Consider the following 22,488-nt stretch of genomic DNA (forward strand, 5'->3'; position numbering starts at 1 on the left):
GTTCTTAAGAATCAAATGAGCTTATAATCCATGCCAAGCATTTAGTGTAGTACATGGCACACGGGAAGTACTCTCAACAGTGGCTGCTGCCCCCATTACTATTGTGACTACTGTTATTATGACCGTTATTATTCTGACCCCAGTCTCTACTCCCTATGCTGCCCATGCTCGACATGTTGTCCTTCTCCTCCTTGGTCCTACCGCTGAACCCCAGCCCCGAGGTGGGTGCTGGCTGGCTGCCCAGCTGAGTTGCTTCAGGCTTTTTGCTTCTAGATCCCTTGTTGCCCCTGTACCTGCTACCCCTTGCTGACTCGCCTGGAGCCCTCAGCGGACACACCCAGCGGCCCTCCCTCACTGCCTGGCCTGGTACCTCCCACCTCCACACGGGAAACATTTTGCCTGGCTCCCAGGCCTGTCCGCCAGCTGGACACTGCCCGCTACAACGACATTAACTTCGCCTCCAGTGTCAGCCTCCAGGCTTTTCAGCAGGCACCCTTCTCATGTTTCCTGTTTCTTGCTTTACTTTCTCTGCGTCTTGGTTCCCTTCCTTCATTATCCCTGTCTAAAATGCAACTTTTGCTGGCTTTCAAATCCTTTTGAAGGGATTCTCCACTGCTGGGGAGCTTCTAGAATTAGGTGAAATTGTTTCTATGCTCCTTAGCACACTTGACCCTCTATATCCCACAGTACATTCTTGGGACTCCTGGGTGGCTCAGTTGGTTAAGTGGCTGACTTCGGCTCAGATCACGATCTTGTGGTTAATGAGTTCAAGCCCCACACTGGGCTTTGTGCTGACAGTTCAGAGTCCGGAGCCTCCTTCAGATTCTGTGTCTCCCTTTCTCTCTGCCCCTACCCTGCTCATGCTCTGTCTCTGTCTGTCTCTCTCTCTCTCTCAAAAATAAATAAACATTAAAAAAAATTCATATCGCACAATACATTCCTTATGGTAGGACAGTCTCACCCAGTGACTTCTGTAGCTCCATTTGATGGGGTTGACCACAGAAAACAAGTCCTTTCCTCTGGATTCAAACCCCAATTTTGTTTGGGGCAGCAATGAGCCCAACTAAAGACATTCAATTCCCTAGCCTACTCCACACTGAGGGGTGGGCATACACCACATTTCTGACCAATGAGAAAGATGAGGCCATCCCTGGAAAGCAGGTCCTATTTCCTTTCCTCCAAAAGACAAATTCCCATTAAGAAAGAGCCCTCACCTCCTTCACCCTTCACCAGCCTTCACCCTCACCTCCATGTCATTCTCTCCTCTTCCTACCTGGAAAACAGACGTGAGGGCTGGAGATACAGCAGCCATCATACAACCATGAGGCATGAACACAATGACGAAGGCCCACGTGTGAAGGATGGTGGGCAGGACGATGGAAAGGGTTCCATCCATGTCGTTACCACCGAACTGCCACCCAGGACTGTGAAGCCTGGACCTCTTGTTTTCTGAGACAAACTGCTTTCTGTTTAAGCCTCTGCTAGTGGGGTTCCCTGTGGCTTGCAGATAAAAATGCAGCCTCAACAAACACAGCACATCCAGTGGCAAATGAGAAGTCATCCTAATTGAGAAGGAACACAGATCCTGTGGAAAAACCAACCTCACACAATCAGATTTAGTTAAGTTCTCTTAAGAGAAAGCAAGCATTTGAGTCAGATACAAGAATAATGCACTCTCAGAATAGGAAGGAGCAATGTCCCCAAAGTCTGCTGGGGAAAAAAAGCCATCAAACTTGGGGAGAAAAGGTGAGTAGACTCTCTCTACAGCTTTGTCTGGTCTAAAAAGACAACATTCTGCCATCGAGAATGGAGCTAAGACAACCTTTAAGAAGATGACTCCGCATAGGGAGAAATGGGTGTCTTTTTACCCCTGCAAATACCCCAAGCTCATACCACATCAAAAAGGCATTCAGAAGAGGTGTGATGTGTCCCTTGCACCACTGGTCACATACCTGTCAACACTTCAGCGGCTCCCTGTTCTCCCATGTGCTGGAGCTCAAGGTCCTGTGCTCCAGCCCATTTTCTACCTCACCGTCTGCTGCCATCTCCTTCTCTAGGCAAACCCTGGGCTGTCGCCAGCCAGTTCTGTTCACTCCACACCGATTGTGGACATTCAGTCCCCTTACACCCGGCCCCTGTGCCTGGAAGGCCTGCCCCCGCCTCCGTGCTTGTTAGCGGTTTCATTTCAAGGCAATGATTCCCAAACTAAAAGGTTTCAAGTAGCCATCTAGAAAGCAGATTTCAGAAGTTTAAACATACTTTCTGAGTTCTGGAGGGCCCGGCAGACCACTCTGTTTTAATGCTGAAGAGACAGGGCCCCAGCGTGCTGAGCTAGTGGGACAGGCTTACGCTGGCCCTCTCCTCCTTGCTCTCGGCTCAGGGATCAGTGAGGAGAAATCTCGTACATGCCAAGGCTTATCTATTTGGGATTTCCTAGAATCAAACTCCAGTGCTGAAAAGGGAATTCTGGGATCATGTAGTTCAAACCCCTCAGGGGAGCCTCCGCCCCAAGAGTCCACACGACTGGCCTTAGGCTGACATGGCGAGTGGGTGGCAGAAGGGGACCAGGACACAGGCAGAGGTCCCGACTCCTAACAGGCGCACGGCGAAAGGGTGGCCCTAAGAAAGGAGGGTGACCAGAATGAGCTCAGGAAATGGCCACCAAGGCAGACACCTGACCGTATTTGACGTGTCCTTGGAGCACCCTGCTCTGGGCTGAAGGCCTCCTAGATTACTCTGCCCTCAGCCTCGAAGGGGAGTCACAGGCCCGACACCAGGGGCGGGGCTGCTGGGCGCACCGGTAACTAGAGCCGGCTCTCGAGCTGGCTGCCTGGGAATGGATCCAGTTCTTGGAGGGCACCGCAGGGTTAGAAGGAACGATCATTTCCAATGCCTAATTGAACTTAATGACCAGCCTAATTAGGCCTTTTAATGGCAGGACTGGCACGGCCTTGGCTCGTGCCCCTAAGTGCAGGCTGCATCCTCCGTACTCACCTTCCCAGGGCCAGGCGGCTGGCTGGAGCTCCGCTCTGCACACAGGTAGGCCAGAGGAGGTTAAGGGCAAGCATTCGCTCCCTGCCATTCTTCCCACGGGCTGAACATGCTGGAGCTATGTCCAAACAGCCCTCGGGGAACGTCTGCTGGGGGTCTACCACGTGCAAAGGCACGGTATCAGGAGCCAAGGGCATAAAAATGGAAGGAAGCGAGACACAGAGAACAAGAGCATGACCCCGCAGTCAGACTCACCTGGGTTCAAGTCCTGGCTGGTTCCTTACGAGCCATGTGACTTTGAGCAAGTTATTTAACTTTCCTGAACTTCTATTTCCTCATCTGTAAGCTAGGATAATAATAGTACCAGCTCCTGAGGTTGTTTTGAAGATAAAGCAAAACAACTATGCTTAGGACAGTGCCCAGGACAAAAGCCACAATAAATAGTGTGTGTGTGTCTCATCCATTCAACAAGGAGGGTGGGCAACATATGTGGGCTACCCATACACGGGTTCTGCAGTGGGGTCCCGGAAGGCAGAATCCGGATCACAGGGTGAGGCTACAAATTTCCTAAAGACAAGTTGTTGACAAGAAATCAGGGGGTTGGAGCGCCTGGGTGGCTCAGTCGGTTGAGCATCCAACTTCAGTTCAGGTCATGATCTCATGGTTTGTGAGTTCGAGCCTCGAGCTGGGCTCTGTGCTGACAGGTCAGAGCCTGGAGCCTGCTTCGGATTCTGGGTCTCCCTCTCTCTCTGCCCCCCCCCCCGTGCTCTGTCTCTGTCTCTCAAAAATAAATAAATGTTAAAAATAAATTTAAAAAAAAGAAATCAGGGGGTTGATAATGGCATATAAATTAGAAACAACCTAAATGCCCACCAACAGAGGAATAGTGCGTCCATACCACAGGATAGTAATGTAGCAGTTAGAAAAATAAAGAAAATCTACCTGGACTAAAAGATTTCCAGATGTGCTGTTAGGTGAAAAATGAAAAAAATTTAGGAGCAGAACACCCTTAGCATGATCCCATTTATGTTAAAAAAAATACACACACACACACACACACACACACACACACACATATATATAAGCATATCTATTGTATACAATTATATATTGAATATCTGTTATTGGTAAAAAATAACCAAGGAACTGTTACCAGTAGCTACTTCCAGAGAGACGACTAGGCTTGGACAAGATAGCGGCTTCAGGCAAATTTAGCTTTATCTGTCTTGTTTGAGTTTTTATGTCATTAAAGTGCTTTTGGCTTGCTCGCACGATTTAAAAAGTCTTTGTAAAAACATATGCTTCCATTGAGTTCCCCACCAATGGAGGGGTTCACACAGACCCTGCGCCAACACTGCTAGAGATGCTAGAATTTGGGGTACCTGGGTAGCTTGGTTGGTTGAGCGTCCAACTTCAGCTCAGGTCATGATCTCCCAGTTCCTGAGTTTGAGCCCCACGTTGGGCTTTGCACAGACACCACGGAGCCTGCTTCGGATCCTCTGTCCCCTTCTCTCTCCGCCCCTCCCTGGCTTGTGCTCTCTCAAAAAATAAATTAAAAAAAAGAAGAGGCACTAGAATTTGACAGGAGATGGGATGAAACTGGCTCTAACCTTCTATCTTCAAACCTCTGCACTGTGTGATAATCCAGAGAGACAAAGGAATACTCCACAGGACGCTGTGGGCGTTTGGGCTGTTGTTATCTAAGGGATACTCCTGTGGGCCTATCATTTCTTTCGTGACCTTCAGAGACCCTTCTGCTTTACAATCCTACCCCCAGCTCTACGAAATGAGCAGCTCTAGTCACAGGAGAACTTGTACTTCTGCAAAATGAGAAATGACAAAGAGCCACAAGTCAAAGCCTTCACTCACAGGACATGTGAAGAACCCACTCTAGAACCACTCCTGGTTTTCAGTTACGAAAATAACATTCAGCAGTAGCTGGACTTGTTAAGAAAAGCTGAGGGCTTGAAAGGAAGCTGAGAGCAGCTTCAGGGGAGGTGGGGGTCAGGGCCTGGACTTTGTAGTCTTTTGGGAGGGCTCCCTACAGGCCACCACACCACACAAGCCTCCCTACAGGTCGCCACACAGGCAACTGGGAAGCAGTTCCGTTGACCCAAGCCCTTGGAAACAGCCATTGGATGCTGTCTCTCCCCTGGTGCACAAACGTGGGCAACAGGTTTACCTCAAGTCACCGCACGTGCTCCTCCCCTCCTCCCTGGGTGCCAGGTACTCACTTCTGCTCCAGGGAGAGGACGGACTAGGGCCACGTGTCAGGGAGACTGCTCCACTTTTCACAGTGGGGAGTGAGGTGGCCAAATGCTACTCCACGTGGGGCTTACAGGAACAGACTGCTATCACCTTCGATTGGGAGGCACTTGACAGAATTGCAAGATTCCAATTATTTCATATTTAGTCATTTGCATAAGTAAATTGGTTTTGCGACACCAGACGAGCCATCCAGGGCTCTAACCTTTAGCGACTATCACTCAGAACATCTCTGCTTGCTCTGAACGGAACATCACTGGATCAGCCTAAGTGGAAGTGCACGAAAATGCGCCCCCCCCAGAACCTCAAAGAGGAAAAGGCTGATCCATGCTTCGTATCTCTTCCTTAGCCCACGGGGTCTATACGAACCTTACCTCCAGGCTTGATGAGACTTTCCAAAGGGTCATGTGATGGCTAGTACATGAATCAACGTCGGAAGTCTGCTTTCCACCTGGGAAAATATCACCCTATTGGCGGCTTATGATTGCTTTTACTGAGATAGGTAGCCCTTAAAAGTGAGGCAGTTCTATTCTGTATTGAGATTCTTAAGGTCACCAAGAAATACTGTCATATGATAAGAGAAAAACGCAGAGGAGATAGGTTACCATTTATGTGAGGGGATGAGAAGATATATTAATCTATATTTTTCGTAAATGCACAGAGTATCTTTGGGAGGATACTGGGGAACAGTCAGTGGCTGCCTCCAGGAAGGGAAACTGAGTGCCTGGGGGCAGGGAAAGAGAGATGTAGCTTCCTACCATTCTTCCTTACCCTTCTGTGCTAGGCATGTTTCTAATGTATTTAAAATAAATATAATTAAGACTCACTAGGAGATCTAATGTCTCAAAAGATGACACGGGGTTATACAAGGAACTCAGACGCAGGAATGTGTGAAGGGGGACGTTAGTAAGGACCTCACTGCTGTGTGCTGCAGGGCCGAGTGGGAAAGAGCAGCTCTGCTAAGTCCTGTCAAATCTGCCCATTATTCTTGCTCCTTTCCACCTACCGGCCACCAAGGCAAATGCAATCTACCAAAACGGAACAAGTGTGTGAAGACAGGAAAGGCCTAAGGATAGAGTGAGCTCGGCACAGTCCACACTTTCCACTACTTCAGGGAGGAGGCTTCTTTTTGGTGAGTTATTTCAACGAACACCATCCAGGTGTTCTTTCCTCTTCAGATCCTACTGAACATACTGGATTTCTAGCAACAAACAATGCAATTAAATTCTAATTAAAAAAAAAAAAAAAAAAAAACAGGGGCGCCCGGGTGCTCGGTCGGTTAAGCAGCCAACTTCGGCTCGGGTCATGATCTCGCGGTTTGTGGGTTCGAGCCCCGCGTCGGGCTCTGTGCTGACAGCTCAGAGCCTGGAGCCTGCTTCGGATTCTGTGTCTCCCTCTCTCTCTGCCCCTCCCCTGCTCATGCTCTGTCTTTCAAAAAATGAAAAAATGCTAAAAACATTAAAACAAACAAACAACAACTGTGAATTCTCCAAGTTCAGTTACAATGGAAATGTATGCAGACCTTCCTTTATCAGCTCTCTGTCCAGGCTCTGAATGTAAGTGGAGAGCAAAGCCAGCAATGACTCTTCGGGGAGCCTACACAGAACAAGCAAATGTGCGGTGTACATTTAAGCCATCTGTTGTTGCTGAGCCCCGAGGCTAACTTTTCCGAATCTGCTGTATCTTGCAGGCCCTACAGAGGAGACGTGTAAATGTAGAAGAAAGCACGTGATAGAAAGTTGTGACAACTATGCAGGGGGCTCTTGTGGGCATCTCCAGGGACAAGGCACCTGAGCCCTGGATACAGCCGCTGGAAATGGGTGCACGATTCGCTACTGAGGACTTTCCCTTCTTACCACTTCACATGCGACGGCCTCATCCGATTTCACCCAATCGTAGACATTCTTCTCTAATGGCCGACCTCACTGAGAACCAAGTAACTGTTCACCCACGGTGCCCAGGACCCCTGGTCCAGCCATACCGATTCTGGGTTTGCTGTGACTAAGGACCGCAGGTGGAAAATAAATTCTCCGTACTTCTAATCCGTTTTGTTTTTCTTGAAAAACTAAATAAACAATATTATGTTTACTGATGAAAATCTGAAGGTCAAGGATTAAGATCTTTTACTTCGGTGGACCGAGGGATACTTGGTCTCTTTTTAATTACTGTCTAAAACTCACTCACTGATCAACTGTGTACTGAGCACCTGAATGTGCCAGGCACTACAGACTCAGAAGCAAAAAATATGGGCAAAAGTCTCTTGTAAAGTAACTGTTTACTAGTTACTACTAATGCGAAGGCAGAGGCAGCTGCAGCTCTCTCACAGTTCAGGAAAAGAGAAAAACTCAAAATAAACAGAGAATGAGAAAGAGCCATGGGGGGTAAAACATTACCCGGCAAGGTGTTTGATGTACTACCCTTCCAACTTTCCTACAGGTTTGAAACTTTTTGAAATAAAGATTGGAGGGAGCAAGGAGGCAGGATTATAAACTGTATTTCAGGCAGCCAGATAATCGGCAAGAGAAAGTTCTTTATACAAGAAGTTTTGTTAAGGGGAAATTGGAGAATCACCACTTGACATCCTTCAATTGAAATCGTGGCTCTAGGCAACGATCCCCAATGGACACCGTGGCCTCTAGGTAGGAGTCTGGTGGGCAATGTGAAATGGGGGACACGCCCCTGACCCCGCTGATCAATTGCAGCCTCGTGTCACATGGACTGCCCGCACACCTGCTCCTCTCATGCCTGCCCATGCCTTCGGATGTGATGTCGCAGTGTGGGCACAGCACCACTTGCCAAGTATTCCTGCCAAAACAGTGAGCCTGGATGTAACCTGCAGTTAATCTAGATCTAACTATCGGCTTCACAAGGAACATGAAGGACAGAGGAGCAAGCTAAACACCATGAGCAGAAAGCAATGAGCCAAATCCTGAAGGTGGGACATTCTATGAGACAAGTCTCCCCCCACCCACAAAAAAAAAATCAATGGCATGGGGGATAAAAGGGAGGTGGGGGGCATGTTGCAGAATGCAAGGAAGACTAAAGACATCTGGTAACTAGATATAAGGTCTAGACCTTGATTTGCCTTCTTACAATCCAACTGTAAAACAACATCTTTGAGACAATGGAAATATCTGAGTATATGAGATGGCATTAAGGAATCATTTTTAATTTCGAAAAACATGATAATGGGATGGCAGTTAATAAACAAAAACAGTCCTTATCAGTTAGTAAAAATTACCTGCAGCAGGAGAGGAAGGAGGGAGGGGAAACAATGACATTCTTTCTATGTTGTCAAGCTTCTCTAATCATCCTTGACCTCGTAGATGATAAAAGATTTTTCGCACCCATATGTGTACCTTCTTAAGACTAAATAACTACATCATATATACATCCATATACATATATCGACATAAAACCCAGTACTATATATATGTGTGTGTGTGTGTGTATGTAGATATACATACACACACACACACACACACACACACACACACACACACACATATATATTTCCTTCATCTTTCTCAAAACTTAAAATACTTAAAACTCGGGGTGCCTGGGTGGCTCAGTCCGTTAAGCATCTGACTTTGGCTCAGGTCATGATCTCATGGTTTGTGGGTTCCAGCCCTGCATCAGGCTCACTGCTGTCAGCACAGAGCCTGCTTTGGATCCTCTGTCCCCCGCCCCTCCCTCCCTCTCAAAAATAAACATTAAAAAAAGAAACCACTTAAAACTGTCATTTTAGTGGAAACCTGAGGTGACAGACAAGACTGCTCATGGTTACACGCGACCAGCCTCGGGGCCCTGGCAACTCTGGGTCTGGCCCAGAGGCAGAGCACAAGCATCTGGGCACACCTGTGCTCCCAGTGCAGCCCAGGGCACACCAGTGGTGAAATTCCAGCTAACCTACCCTCCAGGCTAAGAAACTGACTTCTGTGGGACTAGAAAGCCTGTTACGATGCTGGTGTGAGAGGACAAAACGTGTTTGCAACTGTGCTTATAGACCTAGGTGCCCGGCAGCTCTGAGTTTTTGCCTTTCATACTTTTGTAGCTTAGTAAGAATGAACTATTCCCTGCTAACACCAAGGTAGAGAGACTCCGGTATGGCAATGACACAGAGAGAGAGAGGACAGAAGCCCTTTAGTATTCTTGGAACATCTATGCCATTAAAGAGAGAGAGAGAGAGAGAGAGAGAGAGAGGGAGAGAGGGAGAGAGAGAGAGAGAGAGAGAGAGGGAGGGAGGGAAGGAGGAGGGAAGGGGGCAACCTCAGGACCAGCACTCGGCTGTTCTCCCGCCATCTTGATGTCCTTGACGCGTGCAGATGGTGTGGAAGGGCTGGCACCAGAACAGCCCAGGAGAAGGAATGAGCGGCCAATGGAGATTTATGTGAGGAGAGTGAGATGGACAAGGTAAAATTGTCAGGAGGAGTTGTTAGAAAGTAAAATATATTGTGACAATTCCACTCCTGCCGTTCATCAATAAACTGACAGATCATTTAGTGTCAATTAGGAGTGATAGATGGACAAGTCCCCATGATCCTGGGCCAAAATTAATGGCTGGGAGGGAGAGGGTGATTGAAAATGACGGCTGACATTGAGAGCAAAGTCCTGAAAGTCCCTGAGGGGCCATTACTTGCCTCATTCCCTTGCAGATCAATGCAGGGACAAACCCAAAAACAGACACTTTGAGACAAAACTTAATCACTCTACCTTTCCTTCCTCTCTTTACCAAGTCCGGTTGCCTCTTGTTCAGCTCTGTTCTCCATGGCCAAGTCAGCGACCCACAGGCCATGAGGGCCCCACCTCAGGCAACTTCAGAGCCCAGGACAGCCTGGCTCCAAGATGGAATCTTCGGCACGGCTGTGACTGTGGTGCCGGGAGAAGGGAAAGGTAGTGATCCCAGGTCCCATGGAATTCCTGAATACAGCCCTTTCCTGTGGCTCAGGAGTGAGCACATGAGTTCCGGCACCAACATCTCTAGCCAGTGTGGTGGTTGACGCACGCTCTGCTCTCTACCTTGGGCGGTGTTGACGTAAATAAAATAATCCCAGAAATTCGTATCCCTTGACTATGAGCTCCCGGATCGTATCTGGAAATAGGTCTTCTACTTCCCACTGGCAACAACAGAGCTGTAGACCTCTGTCAGCCTCACTTTCCACCTCCTTCCCTTGTAGAGGGATATCTACCTTAGAGAATGGAACCTACCCAAGAGAGTTGGTGTAATGCACATATGAGGGGCAGCTATGGACTGAATGTTTGTGTCCCCCCACAAATTCACATGTTGAAACCCTAATCTCTATTGTGACAGTGTTTGAAGGTGGGGCTTTTGGGAGCTAATCAGAGTCAGATGAAGTCATGAGGGTAGAGCCCCCAGGATGGGATTGGTACTCTTATAAAATGAGGAGAAACACAAGACCTGCCTCTCTCTGTGTGCACACAGCGAGGAAGGCCACGTAAGGATATATCCAGAAACAGGGCCCTCAGTGAGGACCAGACCATGCTGGCAACTTGATCTCAGACTTCTAGCCTCCAGAACTAGAAATAAACGTGAGAAATAAACGTGTGCTGTTTAAGCCACCCGGTCAAGGGCATTCTGTTCTAGCAGCCTGAACTGAATCCATGGCATTATTATTATCCTTTCAGAAGAACTTAAGTCAAGTATTTCCAGTGTGAATTTTCTACTCTAAGCAGACTGACAGTAAGGTTACTGCCCCCCCCAACACTTCTGCCTACATGTCCTTGAACTACAGTGCTCTCCTCCTGATCCTCTTTGTGCGTGAGAATCCACCCAGTGAGACCCCCATCTCCTCTGCAAGGGACCCTGACCGCTGTGATTACTCTCTTCTCTGAGGTCACATCACCAGTGTTAGCCAGTCTGTTTCTCACTTGCGATGTGCTCCTTTCACCATTTTTGTGAATGAAAATGCCGGACCCTGCAATTTGAACGGAAACTCTTGCAGGGCAGGGGGCACTCTGTACTGTGCCCTGCAGGAGCAGGAGCCCCTGTTTTCCGACCCGAACAGGCAGCTCCTCAATGTAGCCCAAGAACGGCCTCTCTCACCCTTAGTCAGTGCCCATCCTCTTCCTGCCTCACATCTACTCCGCCTGCCTCCCGAGACCAGCTCTCCTTTGCTCCAGTGAACTCAACAGTGTACCTTTCTACTTTGAAAAAAGAAGAAAACCAAGAGGCCAATCCAAAATGAACTTCCCCCAATTCCCTACTCCCTGAATTCTTCTTGATCGCTTACTCAACTTGTCCAAGCTCCCTATCTTGGAGGAAAAACGTCCTCGCCTCCTTCTGTCCAAGGTTAATTAATCTCTCTTGGAAGGTCCTATCCTTCCAAGGATCTGCTTGGTCAAATCCCTATTTCACCTGCAGTCACTCTTTCCCCACGTATTATACACATCGTTCTCAACACAAACCACTCCCAAATACCGTCCCATTATCTCCTTTCTTTCTCAGGGAAGGAGACCAGATCACCATTTCCCACCTCCATTCCTTTTCAGCCCATCATCTGGCTTCTGCCCCAGTGCAAATCACAGTACCACTTTTTCAAAGGTCCCTAGTAACCTCCAAACAGCCAAATCCAAGGCTCCATCCTTGACTTCTATTTGCGTAGATGATCCAAGTTGCACCTCTCCTTTGACCTCCCTTCCAGACTCCCAAACTGTGGAAATTATCTATGTGGACCACCACCAGCCTACAAATCAGGTTTCTCCTGCATTCCCTATCTGACGGCACCACTACCCAACCAGCCGTCAAAGCGAGGCGCCTTGTGGTGACCCTCCCCTCCTCCCTCCTTTGCCCTACCTCCGACCAATGGCACGTCCGTGAACTCTATCTCCGAAACGTCTCCAAAGCTCCTCTCCTCTCCGTGCTCACACCAGTGCCCTAGTTCAGCTCTTATCTTCCTTCATACAGACTAGTACCTTCCCCAAAGCGGCTCCAACCTTTCAGACCTCCACTTTCCACACTGATAGCAGAGTGGCTCGATCTGATAGCAAAAACACTGATGCGATCACTCATATGTTCAATAAACAGTCACTGAGCACTTACTATGGACCGGCACTATTCGAGGTACTGGGCATAGGTAAATCAGTGTGTGTCTCCTCTCAAGAAATTTATATCACAGTAGAGAGAAAAAGGTAACATATCCACGTGTACACAAACACACACACGCACATGTATGCATATATGTCACATGCTGACACATAAAGCAAGAGATGGGAACACAGAGTGACCAGGGTGCTACTTTATATAAAGTGAGGTCAGGTAGAGCCTTGTAAGCCACCGTAAAAGCTTTGTGATGTACTTTGACTGTGGGGAATACCACTGGAGAGTTCTCAACAGACGTGAAATGATCTCACTTATGCTTTAAAAAAGTCACTCTGCCTCCGTAGAGATAAGACGGAGGGAGGCAATGATGAAGGGAGGAGACCAGTCAGGACGTTCTCACTTGAGTCAATGCTAAAAATGACGGTGACTGTAGCCAAGCACTGGCAGGACACACAGCAGATGTATTTCATCTGTAGACCTGAGCCAGTTTGCTGACAGACTGAACATGAGTTGAGACCAAGAGAAGGGTCCAAGAGGATTCCAAAGTTTATGGCCTGGGAAATGGGGAAGAGAAGAGTCACCATTTACGGAGATGTGAGGGAAACTCTGGGAGGTACAGGTTAGGGGATGGGATGGAAGGGGCGGCAATGAAGAGGACTGATTCAGACGTGCTATGACCGAGTTGTGTCTTCAAGTAGAAACATCACGTGGATAACTGGATGTTCAGGGAAAGGCCTGGAGGGATATATATTTTGAAGTCGTCACTGTGAAGGTGATAGTAAAACTCCCGAGACTGGGTTGAGATCGTGCAAGAGTGAGGGTTGACGCCGAAGAGAGGAGGTTCGAGGAGGAGGCCTGGGCCCCCCAGCAGCTTCAGGACTAGGCCACAGACCAAGGAGCCACGCAAGACAATACACTGAGAAGTAATATACGAAATGGAAAAGCATCTTTTTCCAAGAGCAAGCTGATCTGATCTGGAACAATCTTTAATACGTACACTGATACATTCACTTAATAGATCCATTTTTGAGATTCTCTTTTGTTCTCTAAGGAGCAGATATAGGATTTGTCTCATCTCCATACTTCAAAATAAATTCCAGCTATTACAAGCACTAAAATCCCCTAATAGCTTAGAAAAATGGGGCTACTCTCTAAGACTCTCACTAATACTGCAGCGTTACCTTCTTGTTCTCGGTTAGCACTGAAAAGTAGTGCTGTGTTCCATAAGGCAAAGAGCGTGGCACCTACTGGCGTATGGACAGACAGAAAGTCCACCGGAACAGAGTAACAGGTCCAAAAGGAGACTCAGGTACAAAGACGGAGACTATGATAAAGATGGGTTCTAAATTCCCCGGGAGAAAGATGCATTTTTAAATAAACGGCGGGGGTGGGCAATAGCCACTTCAAAAATGATTCAAACTGAATCCGTGCTTTATATGGTAGGCTAGAATTAATTCCAAACAGATCAGAGATCTGAATTTTTAAAATGAAAGGGTGTGGCTGTGTTCTGATAAGACACGATCTATGAAAACTGGCAGCTAGCCTGTGGGTCAAAGTTTGCTGAATCCTAATGTATAGAAACAAAGAAGAATAAATTAAAATTGCATATGTGTGTGTTTAATCCTGCAAAAGCAAGAAAAAGAAAAGATAGGAAGGACAGACCAGAAACTAATACAGAGGTTACTGGATGGGATGGATGGGAATGAGGAGGAGGGAATAAGGATGGGAGTGAGGCATCTCTGAGTACGTGTTTCTATGCCACTTTGATATGATAAGAAGTATACAAAATCACCTGTTCTTGCCCGAAACCTACAATTTGAACCTAACCAATTCTGGAGGAACCAATCAGAGAAAACCAGAATGTATGACATTCTGTAAGACAACTGGCCTGGACTCCTCAAAAAAGTCTGGGAGAGCGGGGGAGGAATTGGAATTATTTCAGATCAAGAGAGAGATTTTAGAGAAGATAAATTTATCTTTAACTGCACTTATCCAGATAGATTTAAATAAAAATGATTTTAGATAAAGAGGTAGAACGACTCAACACAATGTGTGAACTCTGACAGGATCCTGGAGCCATAAAAGACATTTGGGGACAACTGGGTAAATTTAAATATAAACTATATACTAACTGTTAATTCATTATGAAATTACTTGGATATGATAATCATACTGTGATTATCTGGAGAATGTCCTTAATCTTGAGAGATGCATGCTGAAGTATTTAGAGGTGAAATGTCATGATGTCTGCAACTTGTTTTCAAATGATTCAGAGGGGGAAACGTGTGTGTGTGTGTGTGTGTGTGTGTGTGTGTGTGTGTGTGTAAATGAAGGGAGGAAAAGAATTAGAAAAATATATACTTTGAAGGCAATAAGTGCTGAAGGAAATTTCTCAACAAGAGTAACATCTGGGGGGCCTGGGGCGCTCAGTCAGTTAAGCAACTGGCTCTTGATTTTGGTTCTGGTCACGATCTTACAGTTTGTGACATCCAGCCCCACATTGGGCTCTGTGCTGACGGCACAGAGCCTGCTTGGGATTCTCTGTCTCCCTCTCTCTCTGCCCCTCCTGCGTTCTCTCTCTCTCCCTCTCAAAAATAAATAAATAACCTTAAAAAAAAAAAAAGAGTCATGTCTGTGTTTCAAGAAAAAGAAATTCCTTTTCCAAGTATAAATCAAATAGTTAAACTTGAAAGCTGGCCATCCTGCTGGTGTAGTAAATATTTTTTTTCTGGTTTACTTCCCATCAAAGACTTAGTGCAAGGAATTAGAGACCAAAGTAGTTTGTAATCCTGCAATTACTAACCAGCCATTCCATTCTGTTTAGAAAGTTACTTTAAGAACACAGAACGAGGGTCAAAAGGTACAAACTTCCAGTTATATAATGACTTAAGTCATGAAGATGGAATGTAAGCGTGGTGACTACAGTTAATAACACTGTATTGCAGGGGGCGCCTGGGTACTTAAACGTCCAACTTCGGCTCAGGTCATGATCTCACAGTCCATGGGTTCGAGCCCCGCGTGGGGCTCTGTGTTGATGGCTCAGAGCCTGGAGCCCGCTTCGGATTCTGTGTCTCCCTCTCTCTGTGCCCCTCCCCTGCTCACATGGTGTGTGTGTCTTTCTCTCTCAAAAGTAAATAAACATTAAAATATATATACTGTATTGTATATTTGAAAGTTGCCAAGAGAGTGGATCTTAAAAGTTTTCAGCACGAGAAAAAAAATTTTTGTAACTACGTGTGGTGACGAATGTTAACTTGTACATTGTGGTGATCATGTAGCAATAGATACAAATATCGAATCATTATGTTGTTTACATGAAACCAATATAATGTGTGTCGATTATACCTCCATTTAAAAAAAATTTTTTTTAATGTTTTATCTATTTTTGAGAGACAGCGTAAGCAGGGGAAGGACAGCAAGAGAGGGAGACGGAGGATCTGAGGCCGGCTCTGTCCTGATAGCAGCTAGCAACTCACGAACTGCGAGATCGTGACCTGAGCTGAACTCAGATGCTCAACCGACTGAGCCGCCCAGGCGCCCCCCTCCATTTTTTAAGAAAAGAACACAGAGGGGCGCCTGGGCGGCTCAGTCGGTTGAGCGTCCGACTTCGGCTCGGGTCATGATCTTGCGGCTCGTGAGTTCGAGCCCCGCGTCGGGCTCTGTGCTACCGGCTCAGAGCCTGGAGCCTGCTTCAGATTCTGTCTCCCTCTCTCTCTGTCCCTCCCCCGCTCTCTCACTCTCTCAAAAATAAATAAACATTTAAAACAAAACAAATGAAATAAAACAAAAAGAACACAGAATGCCACATATGGATGAACTTTGAAAACGTCAAGCCAAGTGAAAAGTCAGTCACAGAGGACCACATGAGGTACGATTCCATTTATGCAAAATGTCCAGAACAGGCAAGTCACAGAGATAGAAAGCAGAATGGTGGCTGCCTAGGGTTGGGGATGTTGGGGGGCGGAGGGCATGGGAAATAACTCTAATGGGTACCAGGTTTCTTTAAAGGGGTAGGTGATGAAAATGTTCTAAAACTGACGGAGGTGCTGGTAGCACAACTCTGTTAAAGGCACCAGGAAGGACTGAACTGTCCATTTTAAATGGCGAATTACACGGAATTGGAATTACACCTCAATCAAGTTGCTATAAAAACTGAAAGAAAAAAACCCACAAGAGCAAAATGCCCACCTCCACCCTCACGAGCTGCCACACTTACTTTGAAGCCTTCGTGGAATCATCGGCCCAGCCTCCTTGCCTGCGCGGCGGCTTGGGAGGGGGAGCCTAAAAGGGAAGGAGAAGCCACAATAACAGTTGCTCACCATTGACATTCAAGCATGCAGTGGATGAGGTTAAGGCCACCTAAACCAATATTCTGCCTATCGAAATCTTTCAAATAAAAATACAGTAGCCTTTCTAATTTACTTTCAAAATCTGGGTGCTTTCATGCCCTTCTGTGGGTATATAAAAAAGCAAGATCTATAGGGCAATTTGGCAAAGCTTAGTGAAAGCCTTAGAAATACTTCATACTTTTTAAGCCAGTGATTCTAATCCAAGGAATTTATCCCAAAGAAAGAATCAGAGAGAGAGAGACCTAGTGTCATTTCTGAATCGTAAAAAATTCAAAACCAAAACAGACAGTAATAAGAAATGAAGTAAATCATGGAATACACACATGAAGATACTATGTAATAATGAAGAACACGGTAAAAAAAGGATACTTCATGATATGACAATATTCAGTATATATTAACTTTTAAAAAACATGTTGCAGGGGCGCCTGGGTGGCTCAGTCGGTTAAGTGTCCGATTTTGGCTCAGGTCATGATCTCACGGTTGGTGGGTTCGAGCCTTGCGTCGGGCTCTGTGCTGACAGCTCGGAGCCTGGAACCTGCTTCGGATTCTGTGCCTCCCTCTCTCTCTGCCCCTCCCCTGCTAGAACTCTGTCTCTCTCTCAAAAAGAAATAAACCTTAAAAAAATTAAAAACAAGCAAACAAACATGTTGCAGAACAGTACATATATGCTTCCAATTTGGTGAAAAAACTGTTAATACGTAATATCAAGTGTCTAATGAGCTATATAATACACGAGTGAGAGAGGACCCCAGTGACAGAATTATGGACAATTTTTAATTTCCTTCTTTGTGTTGTTGTCCATTTTCTAACTTTTTTTTTCTTTACAATCACTTTATCTTTTATAAATTGAAAGGTAATAAAAAAAGATGTAAAACAGGTTTGCTTAAAAAACATAAACTAAACTGGCAGGATAAAAATCTACTCAGCTTATTTGGGGAAGAAGGATTCACCTGCAAAGGATGCATTCAGGAACCCAAGTGTGGGCATTCTGGTCCAGTACATCTCAACTGGAAACACCAAGGGAACATCAAGCAATCCACTGAGTCAATCAAGGTGGATAAAACAGCAATGAGAACATTTCCTATTTTCAATTGCCCAGCATTCTCCTAGGATTGTGTTTTGAAATATCAACTTCCTTTTTCTAAGAACTGCATATACTTATAACGGTTGCTCTCAGTCTAAGGAGATACTTTGATGAATGACTAAAAACACAGGTTGGCCAACTTTTTCAATATTTCTCATTCTGCGGGCCACACGGTCTCTGTTGCAGCTATTCGATTCTGGCACTGTAGGGCAATAAACAGCCACAGACAATAAGTAAGCAAACAGGTGTCACTGTGTTCCAATAAAACTTTATAAAAACAAGCAGCAGTCAAATTTAGCAGGAAGGATGTGGTTTGTAGAACCTCAGACTAAAATGTGCCATTGCATCATCCTTTAAATTTATCACTTAAAGCCTAGCTTGTAACTTAAAAAAATTTCTTTTTAATGTTTGTTTATTTTTGAGAGAGAGGGGCAGAGCACGATCAGGAGAGGGGCAGAGAGAGGGAGACAGAATCTGAAGCAGGCTATAGGCTCTGAGCTGTCAGCACAGAGCCCGACATGGGGCTTGAGCTGAAATCAGATGGTCAACTGACTGAGCCACCCAGGCTCCCCCTAACTTGTAACTTTTTAAGAAAACATCTCTCAATGTGCCAAAATACCTTTATACTTTTGATGTTTTATTTTGCACCAAGATATACCTTCTTTCTGGCTTTTCTAGTAGCACCCCAGCCTGCCAAGGACATGCTCCATCTAGATACCAGGGTGAGCCAGAACCTTCCGGAAATGACTGAGAAGAAACCAAGCCCTAAAATGCCTCTATCCAACTCAGCTCCCGGGACATACTAGGTGCCACGTTAGAGAAAACGAACTTGACTTTTCTAAGCTAGAGGCAGGTAATGGAGCTATCTGGGGGACTCTGTTAGAAATGACCAAAATGCAGAAGTGGAAAACAAGCTACTGTCTGTCTCTATCGGGGGGAAATCCCAATCCAAAGAAGATGTACCAAGGAGACGCCCACCGCTGCTCCCCGGTCCACACATCCTTGTCTGGTGTCCCTGCCACCCACACCCACCCACCCCTGCGCCAGAAGGGGAAGCCTCTACTCCACAACCCTACTTCCCTCAGACACTGGATGAACCAGGGGACCAATCGATTCCTCTGTCCCAGGAATCCAGAACTGAAGCTCAGAGGTTAAGTTGTTTCGAAAGCAGGAGCTGTCGAAGGACCAGCTACCTGGAAGCGGAAGAGCCCCAAACTACCACAAACCAAACTTGCATATAAGCAGAAACCAACAACCCCGTGTGGCTGAGCTTCTACTGTGTGTAAGGCACTGTGCTGGGGACACTTGAAATGTTGAAGAGAACCAGACTGAACCACAGGGGGCCCCCTTGAGGATGTTTTAAACGAGTCTGGCCTACAGGCCGTCTTCCCTGTACTTCTGCAGGTAACGTTCCCTACTTCCTTACCCAAGGATAGGACCATCTTGTGAGAATGAACATTCCTGAATTTGGAGGTGACAGACCCATAGCCACACGTGGTGTTTTGCCAGACAGTGGGTTTTTTTGTGTGTTTTGGTTTGTAAATTTAAATTAACATTTAAAAAACTGGAAGATCTGCACACGCAATCCGGCTTCTCCTGAAAAACTCGAAGATCCAGTAGCTCTGGGGCTGAGACAATAGTTGCCCCTGTGGACAAGACCGGCGCGTTCCAGTTGGCCACAGTCCCCACCCGCCCTCTCTGTCTCCTTCCTGCTAAAGTCAAGTGCAGCTGCCCTCTGTTACTGCTGCTCTTGTGCTGTTGTTCCTCTTGCAGTGCAGAATCCTCTCTCTGTTCCTACGTCTAATGGAAAATGAAAGCCAGGTCAGCTGTTTTGAGAAAGACGGGCCTGAGCGTATCTCTCGGCTGGAAGTGTGAGCTTATCTTACAAGTTCCGGATGCGCACCGAAGGAGTGCCCGTATCTTACCCCTAGCCCCACTTCACTCAGCGAGAACACCTGCCCGGCCCACGCTGTCACGAGTGCAAGTGACCCCGGAGCTACGGCCTCAGAGCTGGCAACCTCTGCTCTCTTCTCTTCGCTCTGGATGTTGGGAAGCACAGAATGAACCAAGTCAGATCCAGGGCGCCACAAGGTCGGGGTGCCTGAGTCCCCCTGGCACTCTCCCAGTGCCGTGAGATGCTGAGAGTGGGCGAGAAGGGAGCGAACTTGGGTCGCACTGGCAGGGTTCCGCCACTTGTCTCCTGGTCCTGGCGGTTTTCCACTGTGGGGTGACAACGGTGACAGAGGGAGCAGAGACTGAACTGGGAAGGGGCTCTGGGAGATCAGACGGCTCGGAAAAGGGGCACCAGCAGCCTATACTTCCGTCAAAATGCGCTCCTTTGAGTAACTGCTGAACGGCCAGACTAAATCAGGGGCTGCACGGTCAGCGCTTAGAGCAGTGCCCGCCACGCCAGCACTCTGTCTTCCCCTGTGATCATCACTGGCGGCGTTACTAATGTCAGTATGTGAAAGGTTAGACCGCGGGCAGTAAAATATACCACCATTAGGAAAAAAAAAAAAAAAAGAGAGAGAAAAAAATTGAGCCCGGCCTGAGCCGTCATTTTGACTACTAAGGGACATTGTGTGGTTAATAAAGTTCCCTAAGATTCTGAAAACCAAAACGACCTGCTTTATCTCCTTTAACCACAAATCCCAGGAAGCCACGGCTGTCGGGGGGGCTGATGCGAGCCCTTTCCAGCCGGCCAGCGGTAGCACAAAGACGCATTTTCTCTCACGCTCCTCCCGTTAGGAAAGCGTACCAGCTGCTACATTAGGACCGCAGCATCAAAACAAAAAGATCACCACGTAAGAGTCATACCTCCGCATCCAACAGACTGAAAACCTAGTTCCAAAATCGAAGGGTTTTTTTTCACAAGTGACTAAAGACTTCAAGAGTTGACATAAGGCTGTAAAAACTGTGTAAGCTACCTTCCCCTTAGATGCACAGGGTGGGGCAGAGGCTGCGACTGTCCTCCCCACTCCCCACCAGGAGCCTCGCCGACCTCAACCTTGGGAGAGAGTGCAGAGGAAGAGGGGAGACCAGAAGGGCAGGCAGAACCCGCTCCCCACAAGCTGGGGCTTGGCACGAAGCGGGAGCTGTCTCCCTCCTCATGGAAAATCCTTAGTTTCGGTCTCATACCCTGGGTCCCAGGGTAAGAAAACTTTTTTGTAATACTCCCTACTGTAAGTCTTGTTATGGCCACACACAAATATCCTGTCTAGATGAAACAGACTTAATTAACCCCTATTAAGTTACAAAGGCAGTACCCCCAGAATCCAACTTGGTTCCCTCTGTGGGGAGCTGGGCACTGTCCTATGTGCACTGGGTAAGATTAAAAAACAACAACAACAAAAAACAGATGGCACCTTTGTCCTCAAATGTTACCCCTGTTCAGTGAGGTAGAGAAGAGGCCAAATTCAGAGTGTTATCGGGTCTGTATGAAATCTACGTGATGGGACATCTGGCTTACTCTGAAACTGAAGAGGCCACACTGGAGGTGGGAAGCAGGCATCAGGGGTGGAGGGAAAGGGTTATTCCAGGGACAGGCTGCATCCATGGTCCCAAGGCGAAGCTGAGGAGGGATCCCCTCCGCCACGGGATAGTTCCACCGAATTCTGCAGTTTTCTTGCCACCTCCGGTGGTTTTACTGGAACCACTTTCCCCTGGCGCATCGTTAAGACAGAACTGTGACAGGAGTGCATAAGCTGGCAGTACACAACTGAAGATTCAACAGAACTGTGCAAGCCAGGAAGTGCTGTGGACAAGGAGAGGGCGAGGAAGCTTCATGGGGAAAGTGGAGCTTGCCCTGGAGTTGAAATATACATGGAGATGAAAAGGAAAAGCGTTCCTGAAGCAACCAGATGCAAGGGACAGGGATTCCAGGAGAGCACATAAATAACACTTGGGCTGCAGCAAACGCTATTCATTGATCGGCATATTGGTAGGAGTCCCTGGGAGAACTCTCTGGGGGGTCTGAGCAGCTTGGCACCTGTTACTTTCCAATGCAGGCTGTTAAGTGGAAGCTGCTGCAACTTGTTCGTGAGGCAGCGGTTTGACATTAAGTGCAAGCGATCTGTCTGAAATGTAAGTGGCTCACTGGCTTTTAGCAATATAATTTAAAAGGTCTGGCGGGTCCTTTGAATGGACAGTCCAGCCCGTGAGGGTCTGGCTTCGCTTCCTACGAGCTATGAAGACACCTAGATACCTGACAGGCCCTGTTTCAAAAAGAGTGTCGCAGCTTTCTCACAGAATGATCTCATAGGAAACACACTTACAGGCCACACCCTTCCTGTTGTCCTTTTAGGACCAGCTGCCGGGAACGCAGCTTCCAGTTTCCCTGGGTGACAGATGAAATGCTGGGGGGCGGGGGGGGGGGGGGGCTTTAGAGACATGCACGTGCTCCCAAGCTTGACTTCCAGAGCTCCAGTCCCTGCCTGGTGTGGTGAGAAGTTGTAACCCTTTGGTTACAAACCTTTCGATTGGGGCCAGGGGTCCTTCCCTCTCCTGCCCATCAGGTCTGGGCAGGACAAGAGCACATGAACATGTGATTTATCTGCTCTCAAATATTATGGGTCTGAGTTCTCTGTATAATGGCCCGGGTATTTAAAGGAAAAGGAATTAGCTCTTGCTCCATCCTGTAAACTAGAAACTTACTCTAATAAGGCTAGACAGGCTAAGACAGTCAGCTGGGGCCCTTGTTTCTTTTTTTTTCCATGGAGCCCACCAAGTCCAGAATC

The 22,488-nt window shown here is 47.1% G+C and overlaps 1 protein-coding gene across 1 annotated transcript in view; it reads right to left on the reverse strand.

The window, feature by feature from the left end:
- The window catches only part of IFT43 (intraflagellar transport 43), an 80,707-nt gene that overhangs the window by 34,938 nt on the left and 23,281 nt on the right, over positions 1-22,488 (reverse strand). The window contains exon 3 of the mRNA XM_049611377.1: positions 16,533-16,597. Coding sequence (XP_049467334.1) covers positions 16,533-16,597 — 65 coding nt within the window. The remainder of the gene's footprint in view (positions 1-16,532; positions 16,598-22,488) is intronic.

This window comes from Panthera uncia, assembly GCF_023721935.1.
Source record: "Panthera uncia isolate 11264 chromosome B3 unlocalized genomic scaffold, Puncia_PCG_1.0 HiC_scaffold_1, whole genome shotgun sequence".
Lineage (NCBI taxonomy): Eukaryota > Metazoa > Chordata > Mammalia > Carnivora > Felidae > Panthera > Panthera uncia.